The sequence below is a fragment of the Maylandia zebra genome, linkage group LG9 (genome assembly GCF_041146795.1).
Source record: "Maylandia zebra isolate NMK-2024a linkage group LG9, Mzebra_GT3a, whole genome shotgun sequence".
NCBI lineage: Eukaryota > Metazoa > Chordata > Actinopteri > Cichliformes > Cichlidae > Maylandia > Maylandia zebra.
The window spans coordinates 23,430,900-23,454,360 of NC_135175.1; the positions used below are offsets into that span (position 1 = coordinate 23,430,900).

General features: G+C 42.1%; 1 protein-coding gene across 1 annotated transcript in view; it reads right to left on the minus strand.

The window, feature by feature from the left end:
* Window positions 1-671: 671 nt before the first annotated feature.
* Window positions 672-23,461, minus strand: part of ptprn2 (protein tyrosine phosphatase receptor type N2) — a 152,425-nt gene continuing 129,635 nt past the window's right edge. Inside the window, exons 14-22 of the mRNA XM_004546830.6 lie at window positions 20,827-20,974; window positions 17,733-17,806; window positions 13,753-13,830; window positions 10,761-10,880; window positions 9,768-9,934; window positions 7,200-7,253; window positions 6,123-6,187; window positions 4,110-4,183; window positions 672-2,117 (exon numbers count right to left, since the gene is read on the minus strand). Of these exons, the coding sequence (XP_004546887.1) occupies window positions 2,046-2,117; window positions 4,110-4,183; window positions 6,123-6,187; window positions 7,200-7,253; window positions 9,768-9,934; window positions 10,761-10,880; window positions 13,753-13,830; window positions 17,733-17,806; window positions 20,827-20,974 (852 nt within the window). The 3' untranslated portion in view covers window positions 672-2,045. The remainder of the gene's footprint in view (window positions 2,118-4,109; window positions 4,184-6,122; window positions 6,188-7,199; window positions 7,254-9,767; window positions 9,935-10,760; window positions 10,881-13,752; window positions 13,831-17,732; window positions 17,807-20,826; window positions 20,975-23,461) is intronic.

Sequence of the window (23,461 nt, forward strand, 5' to 3'; positions counted from 1 at the left end):
CTTAAAGATTTAGCGTGTCACCAATTTGCGTTAATATAAGAAAGAAAACACAAATGATTGAAAATACCCCGAAAGGCACACTTACGATTGTGTGACTGTCGTATATTAGGAGCAAATTTGTCTTCACAAAAGACTCTTTGAGACAGTTTTATCAGCCATTGTTTGCAGGTGCAGCTGTTTGCAGCGATTATGGTCTAATAACAGATTGTACTCCACCTCCCATTTCTAACAGCAGACAGACAAACCCCTGCAACAAGAGAAACTGCAGACAAAACACACAAAAATAAGAAAAGAGGCTGTCTGTTGTCAATTAGCTGAACGTGGCATCCTCCAGTAAACACTGATTGAGGTGGACTCTGACTGACTGAACTTTCTCCTCTCTGTAATATTGCAGGAGGACCTCCGTGGGTGAAATACATGACTGATTTCATTTCAAATCCCAGCCACTTTCTCCGCTGACAGAGCTGGTGAACCAAACATTTCATCTGTACAAACCTGCGACTCTCTCCCAGATACAAACCCTCGGGGAGCACCGTATAGCTTTTTCTCTGTGACTTTACCAAGGCCGCCATTCAATCAAGTGACTCTGGCTGTGAGGGCGGCCTTCTCGCTGCCGTTTGTGCGTGCGCGAGTGTAGCAGACGTAACATCACACACGAGGCGGCAGAGCGGTATGGTCCGTTCGGATTTATTATCAATCTGAATATTACTTCTCACACAAAATATATAGTTCTCATTGAGGCTCTCGGTATACATCTTCAATAGCACTATGTAAGTTTTCATAAAGTCATTCGTGGTCTATACATGGAGGGATTAATCGCTCATGTTGCACAAAATGTCACAATATACCATACCAGTGATGGAGGGACAAAGAAATTTAGCAACAATCCCAATATAAGGTCTTCTTAAATATATTATTACTATCCATACAGCATGACAGTATTTCTAAATAGAAGCAATAACTATCTCAGTTAGTATATTTCACATTTACTGTTAACAGAGATGTTTATGCAACAAACAGTTGGTGGCGTCCGATGTAAAAACAATACAATGAGGAATAAGAGAACAGCTGATGTGTTTCACAACAATCATGACGTGTGGGGGGCTCGGAGTCGGATAACCTGCGGTTTAGAACGACAGTGAGATGTCTCGACCCAAAGTACAACAACGCACACGCTTCAACGTCTGTACACACGATGTAGTAGCTGATTCAGATCACAGAGGAGAAACGTGTGAGGAGCTACATCGATTCATTTAGAGGGTATAATCTGTACAATAATACGGGTTTTACAGGCAGGAAGTTCATTTAGTTTACATAGCACTATAGTTTAGAGCTGCAGTGATTAGTTGGGGGAGAAAGCAAAAAAAAGAAGAAGAAGAAAAGAAATGCCAATAAAACCTTTCTCTGATAAAACAATGGTTTATATCTCAAGATTTCAGACTGTTAGTCATATTAAAAAAATACATTTTCTTTTTTTTATCAACATTTCCTAAACTGAACGATTAACTGGGAAAATAACTGTTAGTTGCAGCCTTACCGTAGCATGTTTTAATTGTGCCGGAGATCATTTTCTAAGCTTTTTGCATCAGTTTTTTTCTTTTTTTTTTGCTCATTTTGGAACAAAAATCTTCACTTGACATCACGTAAACATCTCGTCAGTGGCACTAGGATGGTATGTTCAAAAAAACAACGTCACAGTTAAAGAGGACCGGGGTTCATACTGACAAAAAAAATCTCCCAGCGCAGCCGCTGATCGGACAGCACCGACTGACCGCGGATCAGCGGCCGTACGCTGAGGGAAATTTTGTGTATATGGATCCAGCTGAGATATCTGGCACGACATTCATAAGTATACAGTATATATAGAGGTGAAGAGGAGGCAGAGGGAGAAGAGGGAGAAACAGAGCGAGGAGAAGGCAGGCCAGAGAGAGATGTCAGTCTTGAGTGGGCAGAGGAAACCGGTGCTCAGCGAGCGAGAGGAAAGCATATGTGTGTGTGTGTGTGTGTTGGGTGTGAGGTGGTGGGGGGAGTGGGTTGCGATGCCTTCACTGAGGAAGTGCTTTCAGGATGGCGTTCACCTCTTCTGCCACGGCTGTCAGCGCGAACTCAAACTGCTCCTGAGGAGGAGGAGGGGGAAGGAGGATGAGGAGGAGGGGGAGGAGGAAAGGACGCAGGGAAGGAAAAGGAAGGATAAAAGTTTTACTGTGTGACCAAGTGGAATGGCATTTCAGAATGACTGGCAGCTCCCGACCCTGCCCCTGATGTGCTTGGCCACAGTCTAGAGGTGAAGGTGAGCCTCTCTCCGAGCTTTCAACTTAAAGTGTGTGAGCAGCCGGGACCAGCATCGATCCAGCCAGGTGTGTCTTAAAATGGAGCTTTTGAGTCAAGCTGTCTCTCAGCTTTCTCTGCTTGCCTGTGTGTATGTGCGCGCGCGCGTTTGAGTGTGCATTTGTTTGTGAAACCGACTCATAGTTTTCCCCGAGGAGCGCAAAAGAGGCCGATTGATGTTTGCCCCATGGACCTGGTGTTTTTATATTCCTCTCCTCTCTCCAGGCTGAGGGGCCACGGGGTCCTCTCACAGAGAAAAGGTACGTAGGAGTTTGGAGGGAACAGCCTTTAGATGTGTCAACACACAGGCTGCCATAGTCTGGCCTGAGGATAGGCTAAATCAATACAGAGGAGTCACTGGTGACCGTGCCTCTCGCTTTGCAGTGGAGATTATCTGGAGTGCCGATGTTTTCTATTTTTATGTGTCTTCTGAAGTTGTGATGGGGCCAGAAAATATGTAAGCACATCCATGTTTATCTCCATCGCAGTTACAGGTGCCCACATCTATTCCCAAGTTAGGTTTAAAGTTTTGTGCATTGGAAGAGAAAAAAAACTAAGATACTTCTAAATATGAGGGTTTGTGCACGCTGTTCACCTTTACGCCACTGGGGGGAGATCAATCTCTGCTCGACAGATCACAAACGGATGTTAGTGAGGAAGGGGAAAAAAACAAAACGGTCACACATGTTGTAATTACTGCGTGTTGATGTCTGTCAAAAATTAGTAACCAGAGTAAGGGGAGAAATTAATGCCCCTTTTGTGAGCTTTGTCCAAAAATAAAACGGCAGCATCACGAAGAGGAGGGAAAAACAAAAAAGAACACGACTGGTTGCTCAATCGTCGAAACCTAACTGTGAATTTCATACCTCATTACAATGTAATTTCTGTGTAGACCCAGTATGAAGCCACAAAGTGGAATCAACAATAGTCTGATATAATTTCACTTAGACTCTTTTGAAGAAAAGAAAAAGCAGAGAGTGCCCGGAAAGCTTTCCTGCGCTGAGCAGAGCAGGGCCGTAAAAGCAGCATTAATGAACCATCGAGGAACACTCGAGTCTGTTAGCATAGCACCGGAGTCCATAAATATTATCACCCGGCTCTGCGTGGAGGTTCGCCTTTATTATTTTTATTATTATTATTCCTTTCCAATTACAAGAGAGAAACAAAAGACCCTTCCTCCCTATTATTTGCATTAGTGGATAAGAGGAAACGCTTTGTTCACACCCTAAACTGCTCCACATAATAGTGAGAGGTGAACGACCCGCTGTGTTAGGAACTGTTTGGACTAGACAGACAGATGCTGTATGAGACGAAGAGAATCTAAGAGAACATTTTTGATTACTTTGTTGCCATTTTTTTTTGCAATATCAGCTGATTCCTCCTAAAAACTGACTCAATATCTTCTCATGTCTATTTAATTTGGTTGTATATTCTCCATGTTCTGGTTTTGGACTTCGTCACACTTTCTGATGGACATTTCTTTTGACATTTGAGATGTTACATGCTCAAGTCATGAATCTTACGATGCTGCAGTTTGAAAAATATTTCCGTGAGACATCTTGGCCATCCTTTTATTTTTGCAGCTCGTGAAATGTGGACTGTTGTTCTAATCCTGACGCGGTTATCAGTTACCCCATCGTTTCCCCAGAAATGATCCCATGTGCACGTGAAGCAGACAATCCTTGGTGTTGAATGGCTGCAAACCCTCCTCCCGCTCTCCTTTCTCTCTGCCCCCCCTCCCCCACACACACACTTCTCTAACTCAAAGCCGGGGACCTTACCTTTGTCTGGACCATGCCAGCTCTCTGGTCTCTCAAGTGCTCCAGGGTAGCGGCAATATCAATCTCTTTAGCACCTGCAACAGACCGAAAATTGGACTGAGTTCAAAGCAGTGGAGTAATCCAGCTCACATCTGTCAATCTCTCTTTATACTGGGCTCCCTTTGGAAGAGCGCAGCAATTGAAAATTATTACATTCATCCCTCGAAAGACTTGGACAAGAGCCACTGACTGTTTCTCGATAAAATATGCAAGAGGATATTTTTGGGCCCTGGTGCAATAATGCATTCAAACACACCACACACTGGCTTCCATGTGAGAGTCGTGTTCAAAAACCGGTTTAGATGATGTCCATGTAGGCAGTCCACTAATATCCAAGAGTGTGCACGTGCACATATCAGCAAATTAATTACAATGATTTATAGCAGATCTGCAGCAGTCATTCTGATGATTAACCCATGCAACAGTTGCCTGCCTTCAGCAGGGATCAGCTGCTGTTGAGCCTGTTTTGGCTTCACGAGTCTGTGAAGTTAATCTGGAAATCTTATTCCACTTTCAGATTTATGGATTGCGAGCAGCATGCCAGAGCTCATTTGAGGAAACTGACATAGAGAGATGTAGAGAGCAAAACCCGAAGAGAGAAAAAGGGAGAGAGCCCCTGAACTCTCAAGATGGTTTTCAAAGTGAGGCAAAGAAAGGAAGCAAAGGAGATGGAGCAAGAGCGTGAATGTATGTATGCGTGTGGGTGAGCGAGAAAGAGACAGAAAAAGCGGGATTTAATGCGGCTGGACTTAGTACTCAAAGTGCTCCAGTGCTTTGACAAGACTTTCATGTCTTAGATGGGCTGAATTCCAAAGTTAGGCTGGAGAGAGGCTCTCAGAGAAAAAAAAAAGCTTTGGAGAGCGAGATTATGTATATTTTATATATCTGGTTCAAGAGCAGAAAAGAAAGGGTTAAAAGAGACCGAGTGGCACCTTTCATCAGCACGGACAACAGCGAATTCATCACCGAACTACATGAACATAGTGCTGTTTTCCAGAGACGTGAGGGGAAGGTCTGCGTCCGCCTAACCTGCTCTAATGGAGCTGGATTGCAGGGGGAGGGCGAGCAGGCGGCGAGGGCAGAGGTCAAAGGATAAAGGGCAGGCTAACCTACGGGGGGGGGGGCTTAAGGTGCACAACAATAGATGTTTATGTCTCAAAAGAACTCAATAGACAAAGCTAACTGAGCATTTTTTTTATTCATGAACACTCTCTGGTCGACTCTTCTTATGCTGGCGTAAAGATTCAACTAAAAACTAAAGTTTTCTTTGTCACAGCGAGATTAAAAAAACAAATCCATCCTCAGACTCTTCCTGTTTTACATGTAATGACACATCCACACCACAAGGGTCATTTTCCTGTTGTTTTTTTTTGGCCGTTTTTAATATAAAGTACTAAAATTTGTGATTATATTAGAGACAACAAACACAGCCTGAAGTCCAAATGACTGACACTGATGATGTTCACAGTTTGTGGTTCACATCGGTATCAAGCGGGAACAAATGTCAACAATTCTCAGAGTGAAATTAGAGCGAAAGCCGCAGACCGCTAAGAATAAATCAAATCAAATTCAATAAGCACAATGCTGCCATTAAATATTAAATATTGATTCAAACCACTGGAGCAAATTGCAGATTCTGATTTAAAATGTATTTTGCCTTTAAACATTTTATTTCCATGCATGTGCTATCTAAATTCATGTCGCAGCTGCTGAAGCAGGTCAGCGTGGCGTGGAGGTAGCTTAAATAGATAATTACTAATGTGGGTTCCTTTCTCATTTCCCTTTTCTCTGTTTTCTCTTTGTTCTGCTCTCTCCACTCCTCTCCACGGCTTCGGTCTTCGCTGCCTTTCCAGGCCTCAGAAAAAGTCACCCTCTAATGCATCCCCAAGACCCTCTGTGGAAAATGAGAGGCTTTAGTGTTGCCGGGGCAACACTTCAAGCAGAAAGAGTGAAAGGGAAGCCATTGATCGTTACCTTTAGCCATCCTATTGAGGACCATGTCAATCAGAATGTAAGTCCCACTCCTGCCAGCTCCATCACTGCAGAGAGTCACAGAGAGAGAGAGAGAGATCATTAAGGTGGCAGAGTGAGATGCTTTAATCTCAGAGTGTTTTTCTTATAAGGAAACAAATTGCTCATTTACATCTGCATCTGCGCAAAGACTGTCGAGTATGTTTAAGCACAAATTAGCCCGAGCACACAGACGTGCGTTTCTCCGTTCGCGCGTCACGTGGTGGATAAAAATCTAAAAGGCAAAAATCAATAATCACACTTAACATTCCTGCGAAAATACCTGAGCAGATCTGAATATTTGATGATGCAATGAATGTGATTATGTTAAACCTTTGCACACAAGCGTACATGTGGTCTTGAGAGCTGCATGGCAATTGGAGAGAGGGGATTGGGTTTTCTAAGGCACACTGGGGACAAAGGCTTTTAAATGCATGCACCTCAGGAGCAGAGGAGAGGTTGAGAGGCCAGGGGCGGTTCGAGAACAGCTTTTTGGAGAGCCTTGCTTTTCCATTACTCCAGAGATAGCCCCATGAAAAGGCTTCCTTTGTGCCCACCGGCCATTCAGCGGCTCTGCATGTTAATTGCAAACAAGGCGTGGACATCGCTCTAATAAAGGCAAAGCCAATAAAACAGGAGAGCGGCCCGAGCGCCACAGCTTCATTAATCCACTGCTAGACACTCAGTCCATACAGCTCCTTCAGAGGGAGAGCAGGCTTACTGGCCCCACACATGACTTAACAGGATGTGACTATTAAAAGTGACCAGACAGATACCTGGTGTTTAATACGAACCAATCAAGGCCAGTTAACTAACTCAACCAAATGGGAAATGGGAGTGTATTCGGCTGTGCCATGTTATTTACATAAGAACACAGTGAGCGGAATAAACAGCAGCTCCGGTGGAACCAGACAGAGTGAATGGACTGAGCGGGTTTAAGTAAACAGCCTCTCTCCTCCAACACATAGGCCACGACAAACACTCTCTGTCCCAAAGCAGCAGGGTCAGCCGCTGTCACAGGGTTCAAACGGTTATACTTGCCTGCAGTGGACAATTATCGGGCAAGATCGACCTCTGTAGCACTTGTTAACCTTTCTGAAATAAAAAAAAAAGAGAGAAAAGTTATTGTCATTGCAAGCTTGGCATTAAGCTGTCTTAAGTGCACAGGCTGCTACATCGATTCAGGAAACAATTCTTTTATTTATTTCTTTTTCTTGAATAATAACAATAATAATCAAAACAAATGTGAATCGTGAGGGACTTGGGGCGCTGTGGCCTGGACGAAATTAATGACGGCAATAATCAAAGGGCCAAACACAACCACGAAAGACGCTCCCTCATGTCAATCAATCCCGTTAATTTGAGCGCAGAGAGAGAGAAATCTGTGTCGCACCCTCGTAAATAAATTGAGCATCATTTCAGGCGGCGTTATTGTGACATGTGGGTGATGGATGTGGTGGTGCGATGTTGTGATTTGCCGACCGCCGACGCATTAACCCGAGCCAATTACGAATGTTATACACCACAGGCACGGCGAAGGCCAACGAGCCTTTTCACACCCCGCCGTTGCCATGGAAACTGACTACACCGAGAGCTTCCGCGTCTTTCCATTTCCTCTCGTTTCCCACCTTTCGGTGACAAAATGAGAAGTATCTCATGGTATCTATAGCTGATCTAAGCTTGCGTGCACTAATATGTTACATATAGTAAGTATAATGTTTTGCATGAATAGAAATATTGATAGCTTGTGCTATATTTTTGTAGTTTTGCCATCTGAATGCTGTATTTGTGACCAAAATTCTTAATAGCACTTAACATGTTTACCAGTATTGAAAAGCACAGGTGTGTTTGACGTAACATCATTGTGAGCTGTGCTGTTTATCTGTGAAGGTTCCAATTATAGAGGACCAAAGCAGCCAAAATTACAGCCCCCCCCCCCCCCCCCAAAAAAAAAAAAAAAAAAAATTAAAATAAATAAATAAATAAATATTCATTATTTCTGATGCCCTCTTTGCCAAAACAGTGATTTATGGAAATCTGATGAAGATTATCAACGAGTTAATATCTGAGAATAAGTCAAAATTTATCAAAAAACAAAATATTTAATAAAATACATAACACAAATATGTGAATAAATATGGATATTAATACAAAGGTAAAAAAAATGCCCAAGAAAAGTAAAAATCTTATAGGTTTATTTTGGTGCATTTAATGGCATATTTTGTTTGTTTTACCATATTTGGTCCTCCATACTTGGTGACTTAAAGTTTATTAAAATACATGTGCTAAAAAACTGGACATGATAGAACTCTTTGCAATATAATTCGATGCTTATTTGGGAGTAGAAGTGTTTTCTTTTTGATGCTTTTTTTCTTTGCACTTTTATGTGAAATCACATTGCATACTAATGCATACATTTTAATAATCTTGTTTGATATCGGAAGCATGACTAAATCAGAACACGCCTTCAGTGTAACAGCATACAGAGACGGTTGGAGTTCCCATGCAAGCCAGAGGAAGGAACAGTGTGAGGCAGAGTAGGAGGAGGAGGAGGAGGTGGAGGAGGGAGACTTAGAGTGGAGTGAGAGAAAGACAGTTTGTGCACAGGCCTGGCTGAGGAGACACAGTTTCCAATGATCACTTTTGTGACTATGCAACTGGGCTCATATTACTAGCTGCAACATCACAAAAATGACACTGGCAACCGCAAAATACAGAGTTGGCCAAAACCACAAAACCGTGAGTGTTGAGTGCATCGTGCGGATCTGAGACCTCTGAATCGCCAGAGAGCTCTAGATTCCCAATAACCTTCAGCAGCATTATCGGAGTTCACGGCAATTTAAGCGTGAGGGAGATCTCAACAGCAGGGCAAACAGTGTATATGTAATCAAAACACAAGAGAAACCATTACAGTAGTGTCTTAAACGTAGCTGACTGCAAGCAGATTAATTTGGAAGAATGGCAGCAACTCTGTCGAGAGAGGATGACACGATAAAACTACAGCTCCTCTTTTTCTTTCATCTGCATAACAAACCAGAGGGACAGGCTTCCATCTACAAATCAGATGCATCTATTCTTGCGTGGAGGGCTTTTCCTATCCCTCCTGGGTATTCCCAGAGGTGCTACTGCCGCTTTTCTGCCAGAACATATTATATGGAAAACATAGTAAGGTTATTCAGTCACTAGCTTTCCCCCTCTCCCATGTTTTTAGTGAGACAGCTCTCGTTTAATTGGGTGTTTGAATTAGGTGGTGTTTTTTTTTTTCTTTCTTTCTTTCTTTTCTTCCCAAGCCAAGCCAGGCAGTGCGGGGCTGTTAATTTGCTGCATCACATGTGCTGGAGGGAGGTGAGGGAAATAGGCCCAAGATGAAAGGGATAGTACAGAAACACAGTCCTTATTAGAACAGCCATTCTCTAGGACACCAAAAGGCAGTGGGGCAAAAGGGAGAGGGACCAGAGAGGCGCTGACAGAATACAGAATATAAGGGAGGGTGATTAAGAACAAGCTCGGGACAAAGGCTGCTTAGAAAAAAAAAGGTGGAAATCTGTCTGAAAATCTGCTGAGCTGCAGTGTTTGTTTGAGGACCAACCGGCTGGATCTCCACTCTACCTGCGGAAGTCTAAGAGGGTCCTGGCTGAGCTGGGGATCCCACGGTCCATCCAGGACAGGAAGTGGAACTGAGTGACGGTGCGGGTCTCGTTAGTCTGCAGGTTCTTCAGGTAGAAGCTCCGTACCAGGAAGTCCTCACACCAGATGTGCTCAGACACCAAATTCACCTAAACGCAGACAAACAGAAAATCAGGTTAAGGAAGGAAATGAGGAACATGGACACCTTCTTATAGAAATGTCAGGGTTTGTTTTATGCCAAATATTTCAGTTTTCATTCACTTTTTAAAGAAATTAGAGGTGCACCGGTGTAACTCACAGACATAATAATGACCTCAGCCTGTCAGCAAATGGGATGGTTTTGGTGTCAGTGGGCGATTTGTCATCTATTGCATCACATCGCTTCCACCCAGGCTAAATATTCAAAGATGGTGTAACGATTGATGAAGGCGGGGTTGTGACTGTGAAACATCAGTATTGGTGTCATCCCAGAATTTCCCTAATAGAAAATAATACAGGAATCACAGTTTTGTGTGCTTCCTGCTATTAAATTAGAAACATTTTGTGGTGAAATGAGATGTGACTAAGACACCAAAGCACGTGGGAATAATTTGGCCATTTTGATTGAACTGGGGCGTTGTTATTGTCGGTATTATTATGATAAAATAAGAGATTATTATGTTTTATAACCCTTTATGATTTTAAGTCTAAGATCCTGGAGGGACAGGCTCTCATACTGCTACCACAGTTTATAAATGCTACCGCTTAGCATGGAGTTTTAAGAATAATATGAATAGATTTGTCTTATTTTTTAATGCTTCTCTTTACTTTTGGAGATTTACCCCCATAGCTTGCTCTTTTTCGCCCTTTTTTGATTGCTACTCTTCACACAAATTTCAGCACGTAAAATCCAAACCTAACTGCGTGGTTAGACACCAGCTGAAGTGGGAAAACATGTCTTTCGTGACCTTTCTGTTTAACCGCTTTCTCAATCACCTCGTATATGTGGTAGACGTCGGATCCCTCGTCGGGCCAGTAGTGGTGGCACTGCTTCACTCCATTCTCCGACAGCGGGGTCAGCATGACGATGACGACGCAGCCGCTCTCCCACACCATCTACACGCCAGAAAAGAGACACCCATCAGTCACACCCTGAGATGACAAACCCTTTCATATGCAACGTTCCAGTGGTCCTAACCCGCAGCGCCGAGAGCAGCGCCGAGAGCAGCGCCGAGAGCAGCGCGTCGAGCGTTACTGATACACGGCAGCGTTGTATTACAGAGAAATTGATTTCTTAATCTTCATCCAGGAAGTATGAATAAATGTCACCTCTCCGTGTGTGACAAATGATAAATGTTGGGCTCGAGCAGCAGGAGGGCGCGTCATGTGTCGCCCTCTCTCTCACGCTCTCAGTCGTCTGAGCGAGATCACAACATCTACTGCTCTGATGCTCCATTTCATCTTATCACAACCTAATGTGTCCTTGGGAAAAAAAAAAAAAAAAACAGGCCCACGGCAGCCATTAGGAAAATGAGGAGGAAACGTGGGTTTTATGATTGCTATAAAAACACAATGGCCTTGACTATACACTAATCACAAGCTTCTGTGATCCAGCCCAGTGGACACATTACACGCCAACTGTGCCAACTGTGCCAGGATGTGATGAGATTAGGCAAGGTGATAATGTGTGTGTGTGTGTGTGTGTGTGTGTGTGTGTGGGGGGGGGGGGGTTATTATCCATTTAGTCTTGTACAATTTAGCAAATATTTGATGGTAGTATTCATATTTTCCACCTCCTATCTTCCTTTTTTTGTTTTTGTAATGGGATTAGCAATTTACAGGCTCCAAAAAAGACATACACCAGCTACACTTGATTTGCATAGACAAAAAACAAACTGAAAATGACCTGAGTTGTGCCTCTGTGAACTCATGCATGGCTTCTTTTTTTTTTTTTGCATTCTGAGAAGGAGGGGAGGAAGGCCCAGCAGAGCTAAGGTAATAGCCAGGGAGGTGGAGATAGATGGAGGGGCAACGGATGAAGGGATGGAGGAATGAGGAGTGGAGGATTAGAGCAGAGCTGCCTTTCAGAGCACTGCCTGGGGCCGGTGTGGATTAGATAGGACACAGCAAAAGATTTGCACTCCTGCACGGTCCATTTGCATGAGAGTTGCCAGTGTTACCCCTGTTTGTTTACTTTTAATGGGGTAAAGAGTGTGTTTTTCCCTCATGCCACAATCCAAGGTTAACCATACTGAATAATGAATGGCTGCTAAGCATTCCCAGACACAGAGCTGATGTTCAGCGTGTCAACGTGTGGCTAATTTTCTATTATTTTTGCTTAATTGGGAAAGATTTAAAGATGAGTTAATGGCTAAGTAGCATTAGATAATGGAAATGGATTTATTCACCTGTACGGGAAAAAAAACAAGCAAACAAACAAATAGCAGGCATATGAGAAAAAAAACGAAATTATAATTAACGCCTTATTCATTTGAGGCACATTTTATTCCTATTTCAGCTGATGTGGCAATTAATGTACAATTTTCAGATAAAAGCCTTTGAGTTTTTCCTTTTTAATTAGTTTAAACACCACATGAGGGCAAAGCGTGTATGCGTCTACGTTTTGTGGGGAGGTTTAAGAAGTCATTTTACAACAAGTAAATATTCTCTGTTTGGTGTACAGCACCAGACCATGCTAAGCTTGGCTTCTCCACCCACCGCACAAATCGCGAGCAGCCTCCAACGTCTGTGCAAACACAAAGTCAGCACTATCATAATGATTCAAAATGAGTATCCGCTCAGTACAAGATGCAGAGTGCAGAGTGCAGGGCCAGCTGGTCTGTCAGGATTTATGCGCCACACTTTTACATCCTGGTCACGGCTAGCTGGAGTTACTTCACCATATGGAGGTGATGGGCCCACTAATTACAACAGTGCTGTCCTATTAACACATAAGACTGCCATTTGGCAACCATGCATCATTTAAGGCACACTTCCGCACAAGTTGACACGTTTTACAATAGCCTAGATCTGCTGATTGATTACAGGTCCCGCTGACATTTATGGACATGGAAAAGAATGCAAAATAGGCTTGAGGGGGAAAAGCCCCACTAATATGAGCAAATATCAGGATTATTTTAAATAACATTAGGTCTCCTGAGGCGTGTACAACTAGATCCTTATATAAAACTAAAAAGCTTCAGGTCTTGTGTACATATTCAGCTGCTGACACTTTTTGATTGATGAGTAGGAGCAGCAGCAGCACCATTACTTCTCTACCAAGTTTGTGCCTCTCATGAAATAACATTACATTTGAATGTAAGCATGCATTTTTCCTAAAAATATACAATTACCCTTCATCTTACCTCTGTTTGAGGGATGATTATGCTGTGCTGGAGCCACGGCTCCTATCACTCTTTCCAGTGTGTAAAGTTTGTTTCCGCAGACTGAGTGGGGTGAGAAGTGACTATGGGCTACAATTTCAAGAGTTTTCTCACCTTTGCTTGCTTACATTTGGGGCAAAGTGACACCATTAAAAAGACATCAAATTAGGGATCACACTTGGATCACTTGGATACAGATAGAAATCTGGCAAATCCAAGGAAAAACGGGAATACAACGACCTCTTTTGCACCAACGTGGTGCCAATTCTGCACACATTTCTGCAGGTCTGAGACCCGTGGTTTACAGAATCTGCGAGCTGAATATGCCAATTATTGTTGGATTTCTTGTGGCAGACCCTCACGTAGCCAGCTTTTTGGCACCAGCACTGGTCTTTTAATAGTAAAAATGAGTGGGACCAGTTCTAGATTGAGCTCTGGCATTGTGCCAGTGGAAAGAGCAAAGGAGCATCTTTTATGATTTCTAAATAAACTTAAGGATTCTGAATTATTAACAGAAACTGAGTACCTCTGCTGTGGTTCTTCCCTCACAGCTGTAGACACAAACAAATAAAAAGATGAAGGATGGACAGTTAATAGAGTTTTACCTGCCAGAAGTCTGCCACGGTGGAAGCTAGGGGACCCTGCGACGCGATGTAAGTAGGGTTGCGAGGGTCATGGTCCATCTGGGAGAGAGGGAACAGAGTGTGACGTAGTGTGTGGTTGGTGACTGGTGGATGAAAACATATTGTCTGGTTAAGACTTCCATGAAATCGTCCATCTGGATGCAGAAACGAAATGAGATCAGCATCTATTGATGTAAACACTTGGCTTTCATTCCTCCTGCAAACCCTGTCGTATTCAGGATGCGAGTATTTTTACGGGGGTGATTAGAGGAAACTGGGACATGGAAGTAACTGCATGCTGTTCGCTGGAAAAATGTGGATGTTAACACAAGCTGAACACATATTTGAAGGATAGGTTTGTAGCTAAAAAATGCTTTTAAAAAATCACTCTTTTAAATAGATTTGGACCTTGAACTTTCCTCTTTATCTGCTAGGCAACAGGCACCTCTAATGTTGAACACAACCCATATTCAACGATTTTCTATGCGAGCAAATAACTGAACCTCTCTTTTTAAAAGCTATATATGTTATGAAGAAAGATTCTGTAGCTTCTCAAGGGGATTAGTAAAAAAATCTTATTTCCAACTAACCTGAAATTTGCAAAATAACTTCAATTCACTGTCGTTATTTTTCACTCTTACAATATCTTTGTGCCCTCAAAGACTTGATGAACTGCTTTCAGAGCTCTTTCTTTTTCATGCTTAGCTGTGTTTCTACATGAAACACGACACTGCCGTGGACTTTAACGCCTGGAGTCTCCTAACACGAGGGCGCTGAATGCCCAGGTGGGGTGATGGACACAGTTTGAGGGATGTGATTGAGATTTGAATGAAAATAAAATCAGCAATCAGATTTTACTGAATTAAGTTTCTATGGTTAACCTCTCGTGTCAGGCATACCAGTGGGGAACATGGTGACTTATTTTGAAGGGAAAGATTCACAACAATGCATTCTTAATGTATGTTTGACATCATAACGATAGATGACTCAAACAGTGCTGTATTTTTTGCACATGCAGAATAATATCAAATGTTGCAGACTTTCTAAAGAGTGCAGGAGTTTTTCAAAATTGACGCTGGTGCTCAGCACTGCCTCCCTTAAGTAAGAAAGTTTTGGGTTCGAACCTCTTCTTGGTTAGCTGGCTGAAGGTTTAAATGTGAGCATGAATGGCCTATTTCTCTCTGTTAGCCCAGACTGGTGACCAATTTAGGGTGTATCCCATCAAGCTACCCTGCTGGGATCGTCTGAATTGGATAGGCGGGCGAATGGATGGTATAATTGAGTCATTGCTTAATTAATCTTCCACTGACTGACATCCACCAATGGAACTGAGTGCTTTTTTTTGCAGCACCGCCCTTAAATCTAACTGGGAGAGAGGGAGACACCTTCAAGCTGAACATCACGGTGACAGCAAGCGACAGGGTCGACTTTAATGGCGTTTTGATTTTTTTATGAAATCCCTTTTTTATGCTGAAGAACAAATTGTCAAGGACACTTGACATGGCCTTAAATGTTAAAGATCTAGTTTTCTCATTTCACATCTTTGCAAATTTCTTAAGCTCATTTGTCTCGCTCATGGACCTTGACACACACCCTTAAAAGGAAAAATAATTATGGAGGATTTCGCCATGGCTCTAATACTACCATGACACTTCTCTCATGCTTAATATCCTGAACGACAGGATTAATTCCTAATGCTTTGAAAAGCTGATAAAAAAAACAAGCACGCAAGTTTAGTTGAATTGTTAAGAAAAATCAACTTCTTTGTTATTAGTTTGGAATCTATTTTTTGTACTTTTTGTACTTTTGTTTTGTTTATTTAAATCTACTCCCAGGCAGTGACGTAAATGTAACTCAACCTCAACAGAAGCAGCATTGTCAGACGCCAGCTGTTGAAAATCATTCGTTGTGTAAATGATTATTTTGGAGATTTTGGTTTTTTGGAGTAGTGAAATGCTTAACGCAGCAGATTCTCCCGGGATTCACAGTCGATGTTTATTTATGATTTATAGTTTTTATCTGTATAAGATGTCAGGCAAGGTGTCAGTTTTCATTGTATATGTAAGAAAACAACCACTGGGGAGCAGAAACGAAGCTCGGAGCGGAACATGCTCGCCAACGCACGCACACGGACCGGCTGAAATTGAAAAATGTTGATAAAAAGGACTCATCGGTGAAAGAAAAACTGCATTCATTACCTGCTGTTACACGTCAATTAGCCATGTCCGCTTTCTTTTTGTCTCTTTTTTAAATTCCTCACATGGTTTGGTTGAAACAAAACAAAGTAAAAAACAAATCTCACCCGCAGAAATAAAAGGGTGATGTCAAAAGCTATTTCCTGCACTCCGTTTAGCCAATCTCAAGGACACAGACATGCTGTAGCTGTGTGCTGACATCCCTGCATGAATACTAAAGCGCTAACATGAAAGAAAAGTCCTGCATTTCAGCTGTAGTCTCCCTGCCATTGTGGCAAGAAGATAGACTACAGTAAGAAAAAAAAAGAACCAACGAAAGAAAGCAAAAAATGCAAAGAAGTGCTCTTTGGTTTGAAGTAAAATAGCTTGTTCGAAAATAGCTCGCACAAATATGTGCTCACTGTGAAGCTTCAGCTTTCAACACCTCGCTGTAGTGTCTTGATCCCTTTTTTAAAAAATATAAGATTGAGAGCTCAGAAGCTAACTGCCAGCTCGAGCTCATCTGAGTTTGAAAACAAAAGCGAGAACAGGCGGGAAATCGGGAAAAGCCAGAAAAGGCCAGACGAGACAAAGACGAGCGGCCTTTGACCACTTCTTGCCGCTGCGCATTCCTTCAAACCATTCCTCGCGCTAATGATGATGTACATCTGGGAGCGCTGGCACCGTTTGTGGTCAACCATTAACCATTAGCCGAGCTTTTCACCGAGTTTGCGTGTCACCCGGTGCTTCGCAGGGAGCTCAGATCGCCCCCTTCCCTTTGCCTCTCTGACCCCGGATTCCCAGAAAGAAGCGACAGATTATTTACTCGTAGGCCGCTGCCCCTGAAGCTAATGAGGAGGAAGAAGCCGCATTGACAGACATAATTATCACAGTTTTGCTGGGCTCAGCCAGGGGTCCCTTTTGTGGTGTAATTACTGTCCTTTCATCCACACACCACTGCATCTGCCATTACTGTATTTCACCCATCTTCAACATCCGCCTGCATTTCTGCTTTAAGCCGCACCAAAACAGTCTTGCAGAACTTTTTTTAATCGAAAATCTTTCCCTACCTTCTTCCTCTGATTGATCGACATTATTGCGACATTATTCTATAAGACGTTGCACTTCAGTGCTGTTTAAATAAGCTAAAAACCTCTATGAATATGCCATTAGTGAATATGGAGAAATAAATAGACCACCTAAAAGTCTCCATTGTTTGTTTCTGAAGAGTAATAGGCTTTTAGCGCAGCTGCGTGCACCCCGCCCCTCCCTCATCTATCTCCTCGGAAATTTTGGCACTGTATTTGAAATGCATAGTTTCCTGTTTCCCTTTGATGGAATCCCTTTTCAGCAGCCTCGGGGGAAATCATGACTGGCAATGTTTTGGGGGAGAGATATTTAAAAAAAACATATAACCATAGCCCTCTCCAGTAGTCAGATCTTTCTGGATTTGTATGGGATACCTTTGCTTAGTCAAAAAAAATGCATAATTCTTTTTAGTGTGAATGAAAAAAAAGAAAAAGAAAGATGGGTATCTCCAGGGAGCAGCCATTTTGAAAGCAGTAAAAGTAGCAAGGCAATTCAGCAAGACACAAGAAACCCACTGAGGTTCTCAGCATGGAGAACAAAGTTAAAAAAAAGATCAATGGGCTTGGATCAATCACTACTTTTCTCTCAGAGTAAAATCCAACCACAACAGGTGCTCTTGATACTAAAAAAGGGGTGGGGGGGCTTCAGAGAAAACATATTAGCCAAACTCTAGAACCATAATGAATAAAGAATACTCACAATTGGACTGGCATTGATGTAATCAGAGTTGCTATGGTTGTTCTCCGCTTTCAAGGTGATCCTGGAATGATCATCTGTAATGGAGATGCATAATTCATCGGTAAATATTTCCCCCCGCTTTTACTCCCTGCACAATAACAACAGAGTTTTGAGCAGCAACACAGGAATATGAAGCTGAAATGGCTGCGGGGACTGCAATTTCACCAGACTTTCATCATGCGCACGCACGCTGTTCTAAAGTCCTGGATTGCTTCACCTTAACCGAGGAATGTTCCAAGTGAAATAATAATAAACTGTTTCATCTTAAGAAGTGTGCGAGTTCTGAACTTTCAAATCCTGTTCGTTCTTTTTTCTTTTCTTTTTTTCCTAAACAAGTGAAGCTGTTGCAAGAGTCATATAATGTATATGTAATGGCCCGGAACCCACTTTGATTTGCTTGGAATTAAAGTTCATGATTTAAAATATTTTCATATATTTATGAACAAAAAGGCGAAATCAAGGAAAATAAAACATCTTTATGTGTTATTTAAAAAGAGTTTAATACTTTAGGCTCGTGAGACCTGCCCAGGTGAGGTCAAATTTGACAGTAACCAAGCAACACGCCGCCTGTCATCAGATTGCAGTTCAAATGTAGCTAAATCCTGATTGGTGCATGACACCGTGTGATACATAGCTACTGTTGCTATGCCCTGAGCCCTCTACAGAGTGGGTTTCCTTCCTATTTATCCCACTGCACTGAAATTGGCAGAAAGTCACCTGGAGGGTGTTTGTGAGAGATTCCCAGATATATATATATATATATATATATATATATATATATATATATATATATATATATATATATATATATATATATATATATATATATATATATATATATATATTTAAAAAAGGCACTTGGAGAATCCTGAATGGAAATTTATGGGACAGTTGTGCAACAAGTAAGACGGTGTCAGAAATAAAGCTTTCTCACACCCAGAACCTTATTTTGGGTCAAAGTCAGGAAGATTTTTCAGTGTTTAGCATCACATTTGAATGGTGGGTGTGTACATGCAGGTTTTATGTTCTGGTGATTATTAGAATATATATGACTCATAATAGATTAACTTTAACTAACTGGGAAATCCCAGCAAAGCGAGCTGTGACACAACTTTCACTGCTCTGATTTCACTCTTCAAATAAGGAGGCGTCACTGATGCTACTTATTCACATGTTAACCTCCTGTTTTGACTGAGATTCCCAGTGTTCGTAGTAGTTGTCGTTTCTCTGGCTCTCTTTCACAGTGTGTCTGTTTTTTCCCAGTCTCACTCCCCTCACTCCTACCCTACCACCAAATGGCCGAGCCTGGTTCTTCCAAAGGTTTCTTCCTATTAAAAGGGAGTTTTTCCTTACCACCGTCGCCAAGTGCTTGCTCCGGTTTGCTCTGTATTATTGTAGGGTCTTTAACTTAAAATATAAAGTGCCATGAGGTGAATGTTGTTGTGAGTTGGCACTATATAAGTAAAATTGAATTGAATTTCAAAACTGTGCTGTCAAGGACGGACATCGAGCTGTAAATCCTTAACTGCCATAATTGCCATACATCAGCACACTGCTCACAACTTATGGGCCAACTCAGCTCCCACGTAAGATAAACAAACAGACATAAGTATAATGTAATTTCAGTTTGTCTAGAAGGAGGCGTAAACAGTTAATTTTGCTGTTTGGCTCCATTCACCTTTATCTCAGGAGCTTCATTTGGGTGAATTACAGCAAATTTTGGTGCAGGTCTGCTTGTGTTCATTTAATTTGGTGGTCACATTTTAAAGCATGATTTACATTTACTTCAATAAAATTATAGGCTTTTGTACAACTGTTACAAATACTATAAAGGGCCAAAGTTTCAAAAAATGACATCGCTTTACGTGCATGTGACCCCTCTAATCCAGAAGCCCAGACTTCAGACTGCTCTGAGCATTTTTTTTCTAGTCTTGGAGCCTATGTTTTCAAAGAGAGAGGATATCCCTAATATGGTCATCTAAGGCACACACAGCTGTGAACAGAGGTTATTTGTGAGGTGCAGCCAATCAGAAGAAAGCTGGCTTAAAGCGAAAGGAGCTAAAATGACTTGTTGCAGACTGAGATGCTGCATCAAAGCACCGCATAAGATAATACTTAATATTCATTTTGAACTGTGAATCATCCAAAAAATCTAGAGTTTAAAAAGTAAGCAGAGCAGCTCGGCTTTAAAGAAAGACTTATTCACCCTCCAGTGTTACGTTTTTGGGTCCCAGTTCATTCTGAACTAACTGAAAATCACAGTTCAGTGAGTGGAATTTCTCCACTAATGAGAAATTCTCAGCTCTGCCTAACAAACCTTTTGTCGTGTTATTGCGTCTCTCTCTTCTTTAAAATGTGTGAACTAATGCTAAAATGTAGTGGTGGGCTGAAATAAAGCAAAACATTCTCATGAAATAATGTTTTTGTCCTTCATGGTAACGCTAGCTAGTAATAATACTTTAATTACAAGGGATCAATGTTCATTTCAACCTTTGGATGGTTTTGATGCGTCCTTTGGATACACTTGCAAGAATTAGCCAAGAAAGCAGTTATAGTCACATTCAAACTGCTTTAAAATCATAAAAACATCACTTCATCCAAATTTTTTGGAGATGCCCAGTCCCAGTACAACTTTTAACTTTGATATTCGGTGACTCTCAAACAGGTATGCATTTGTCCCCATTGAAAATCCTCTTTGGCTTTAATCGAGAGGATGCGAGAGATGCAGCAGGGAGTCTCCTCTCACTACACTGACAGACACTTATGGGGTTTCTGGAAAAAACAGTTTAAATATCGCTCTTTGGCTAGATTACTAATTACTAATTATTTGTTCATGTTTGAAGCATATTTTCCACAGTGTTGTTTTGGCATGTTTACCCAAATGGTTTTATGTTCCTCTTTGGAGCATCTGTTCACAAATACATCAACAACATTTATGAAGCTACATGACCCTGCCTGGACTGTTCCAGACTTAAGGATCGTACTAACATTCCTGCAGAAAAAAACACTAAAGCAGACAAAAAACAAACAAACCAAACAACCTGAATGGACTCACATGCGACCACGGCGTCAGAGCGGTTCCTCTTGGAGTTCTGCTCGCCTTGGCCCACGCTGCAGGCGCTGGGCTCTGCCTGGTAGGAGCACAGCGCCTCCCACTCACGCTCCAGACGGTTCTTGTTCTTCAAGTGGTCCTCCATGTATGACTAGAGGAAAACAGACACCACCTCAGCCACCACTTCAAACGACAAGCCAGAACCGTGCAAGAGTTCAGCTCGAGATATGGCTGCAACAAAGAAATCTGATTTGTTTTTGCACTGAATTTGGTTTAATTAAGTAAAAATAACAAAAAAAAAAAACCCCACTTCACCTTTACCTCACTGGAGGTTTCTGGTTAATGCTCGATGTTAATGCTTCATTGTATTTTCTAACCCATAAATAAACTAGAGCAAAAACACTAAACCTTAAACAACAGCATCCTCCTTCAAGCATTGATCAGCTGTCATGTCGCATTATTATTCTAAGCTGCTGTACAGCACGGCAGCTAAATGAAGAGGAGGCTGCTGAAGATCTAGGTGGGGAAGGTGTGCTAATGCTGGCATCTTTGTGTGTTTGTGTGTTTGACCGAGAAGAAACAAAAAACACACACAATTAAGACTCCCTGAAAGGTTCGTCTGCATTGGAAATACTTCAGGGGTGTTTCAATCACGTCCCTCACTGCTTGCACAGCCGCTGATAAGATTGTCTGCATTTAAGCTGTCGCTTGGAGAAGACAAAATTGAATTCGCTAGAGAGACAAAGATGGAAAAAGAGAAGGGGGAGGGGTATAGGCCTCTGTATGTGCGTGTGTGTGTATGTATTCACCCAAACCAGGGCAAGTCTTAGGGAGCTTAGAGGCTGTAGCTGGCAAGAAGAGTCTTTTTTAGCATAGCACAGTGTTGCACTTTCTCTCCTGTATCATGGCTCCCCTCTCGGCGGGGTTAAATGGTTTAGTCCGCTATTGTGTGAGACAGAAGATTACAGACTCATAAACTGATGTCAGGGATCAGCTGGCTAATACAATGAAAGTGATACCCAGATGTGCCGGGTTTTCATCCCGTATTAAAAGCAGTATAGGTAGGCCGAGCAGAGAGGCGACGCTCCATTGTCACAAATCCGACTTATTCACTTCTGCCTGTCATCGAGAATCCAAGTCTTTGCAGCATAGTATACATTAATATATATATATTCATAGATGATAATCACAAATAAGCTTGTCCAAAAACACAATAGCCAATTATTCTGGTGATGAATTCAGAAGTCCTCTGCATGCCTGAGAAGGATATTAGCGCTTAAAAGAAAATTACAAATCCTGCACACAATGGAAATCAGAGTTTATTGTTGGCCACAGAAGCAAAAGGTGTTACACACGACCAGGCTGAGAACAATAAAAAAAAATGAGAGAAAACGGTGGCACAGTATGCCCTATCTGAACCCATTAATGACAAGAAGTGATCGTCCTAAAATACTGCAGTAAATTTCTACTCTTCTACTTCCCAGTCTGAATCTGCTGTTTTATGCATGCAAAAAAATTCAATTATTAAAAAAAGTCAGTTCTAACACATGTATATTTGCATGTGCTGAGATGTGCATCGCCTAGAACACACACACACACATATACACATATACAGCGCTGTCTTCCCAGGAAAATGACAGCATGCCATTATGGCCACTTGACAGAGCCTGTCACCACTATGCTCTTGTCACCCTGTACAAGTACTCTCTGCTTGCCAGCCTGACAGCATTCCACCTCCCCTACCAATATTACATCTCCATGTACTTGATATATCCACTCTGAATTGCATCCCATTCTATTCAAACGATGCCCTGAATCGATTGCATTCCAAATTCATATTTTCGCAACTTAATGCAATACAGCCAGCAGGCCCTTATCGAGGCCTCCTGCTTCTAGGAGGAGGCAGTGGACCACGGCGTATTCCAGAGACAGGGTAACGAAGGTTTAGTGAATGGGGGGATTATGTCTGCCAATCAGAGGGCTGGGATGGGAGGCCTGGGTGTCAGGGAAACAATGTCTAATCCTTCCTAAGCAGTCTCCTCAGCAGCAGAGGGTGCTGGGTGAAATCAGGATGAAGGGACGACCAGGGGAGCCAGACACAACAGGTAACACATTACTGTCAGGCTCTGCTGTCAAATTAAAACAAACAATGGTGGGAACAGTTTGTGCAGGGACCTTTATGATATGTCGAACAGCTGCGAGACGTGAAAAAGAGCATTAACGTGTACTGTGATTTGTGTGACTAATATTAGCTACATGAAAAGAACTCATTGTGTTGCTTTAAATGAGGCAGCAAATTGCACCCCCCCCCCCCCCCCCCCCCCCAACTAAATATAAAATTGCAAAGAAAAAAACCCCACAAAAACGCTGAGGGCAGAACATGTTGCACAAGTCAGTGGCTATTTTTCCTTTGCCTGAGTCTATTATCCTGTTGAGCAAATAATTTATCATTTAAAAAAAATGAACAATAACAACTCAACACAATAATGAAAAAGGGCCTCCAGCTACTTAATTATTGATTTCTTTCCCCTCTTTTTTCTTTTTTCAGTTTTTTTTTAAAGAGAGAGGTGATTAAGCCAAGGGAAAACTACAACAACAGCAACGGCATCAACATTTTGACCCTGTTCCTGCACAGCAG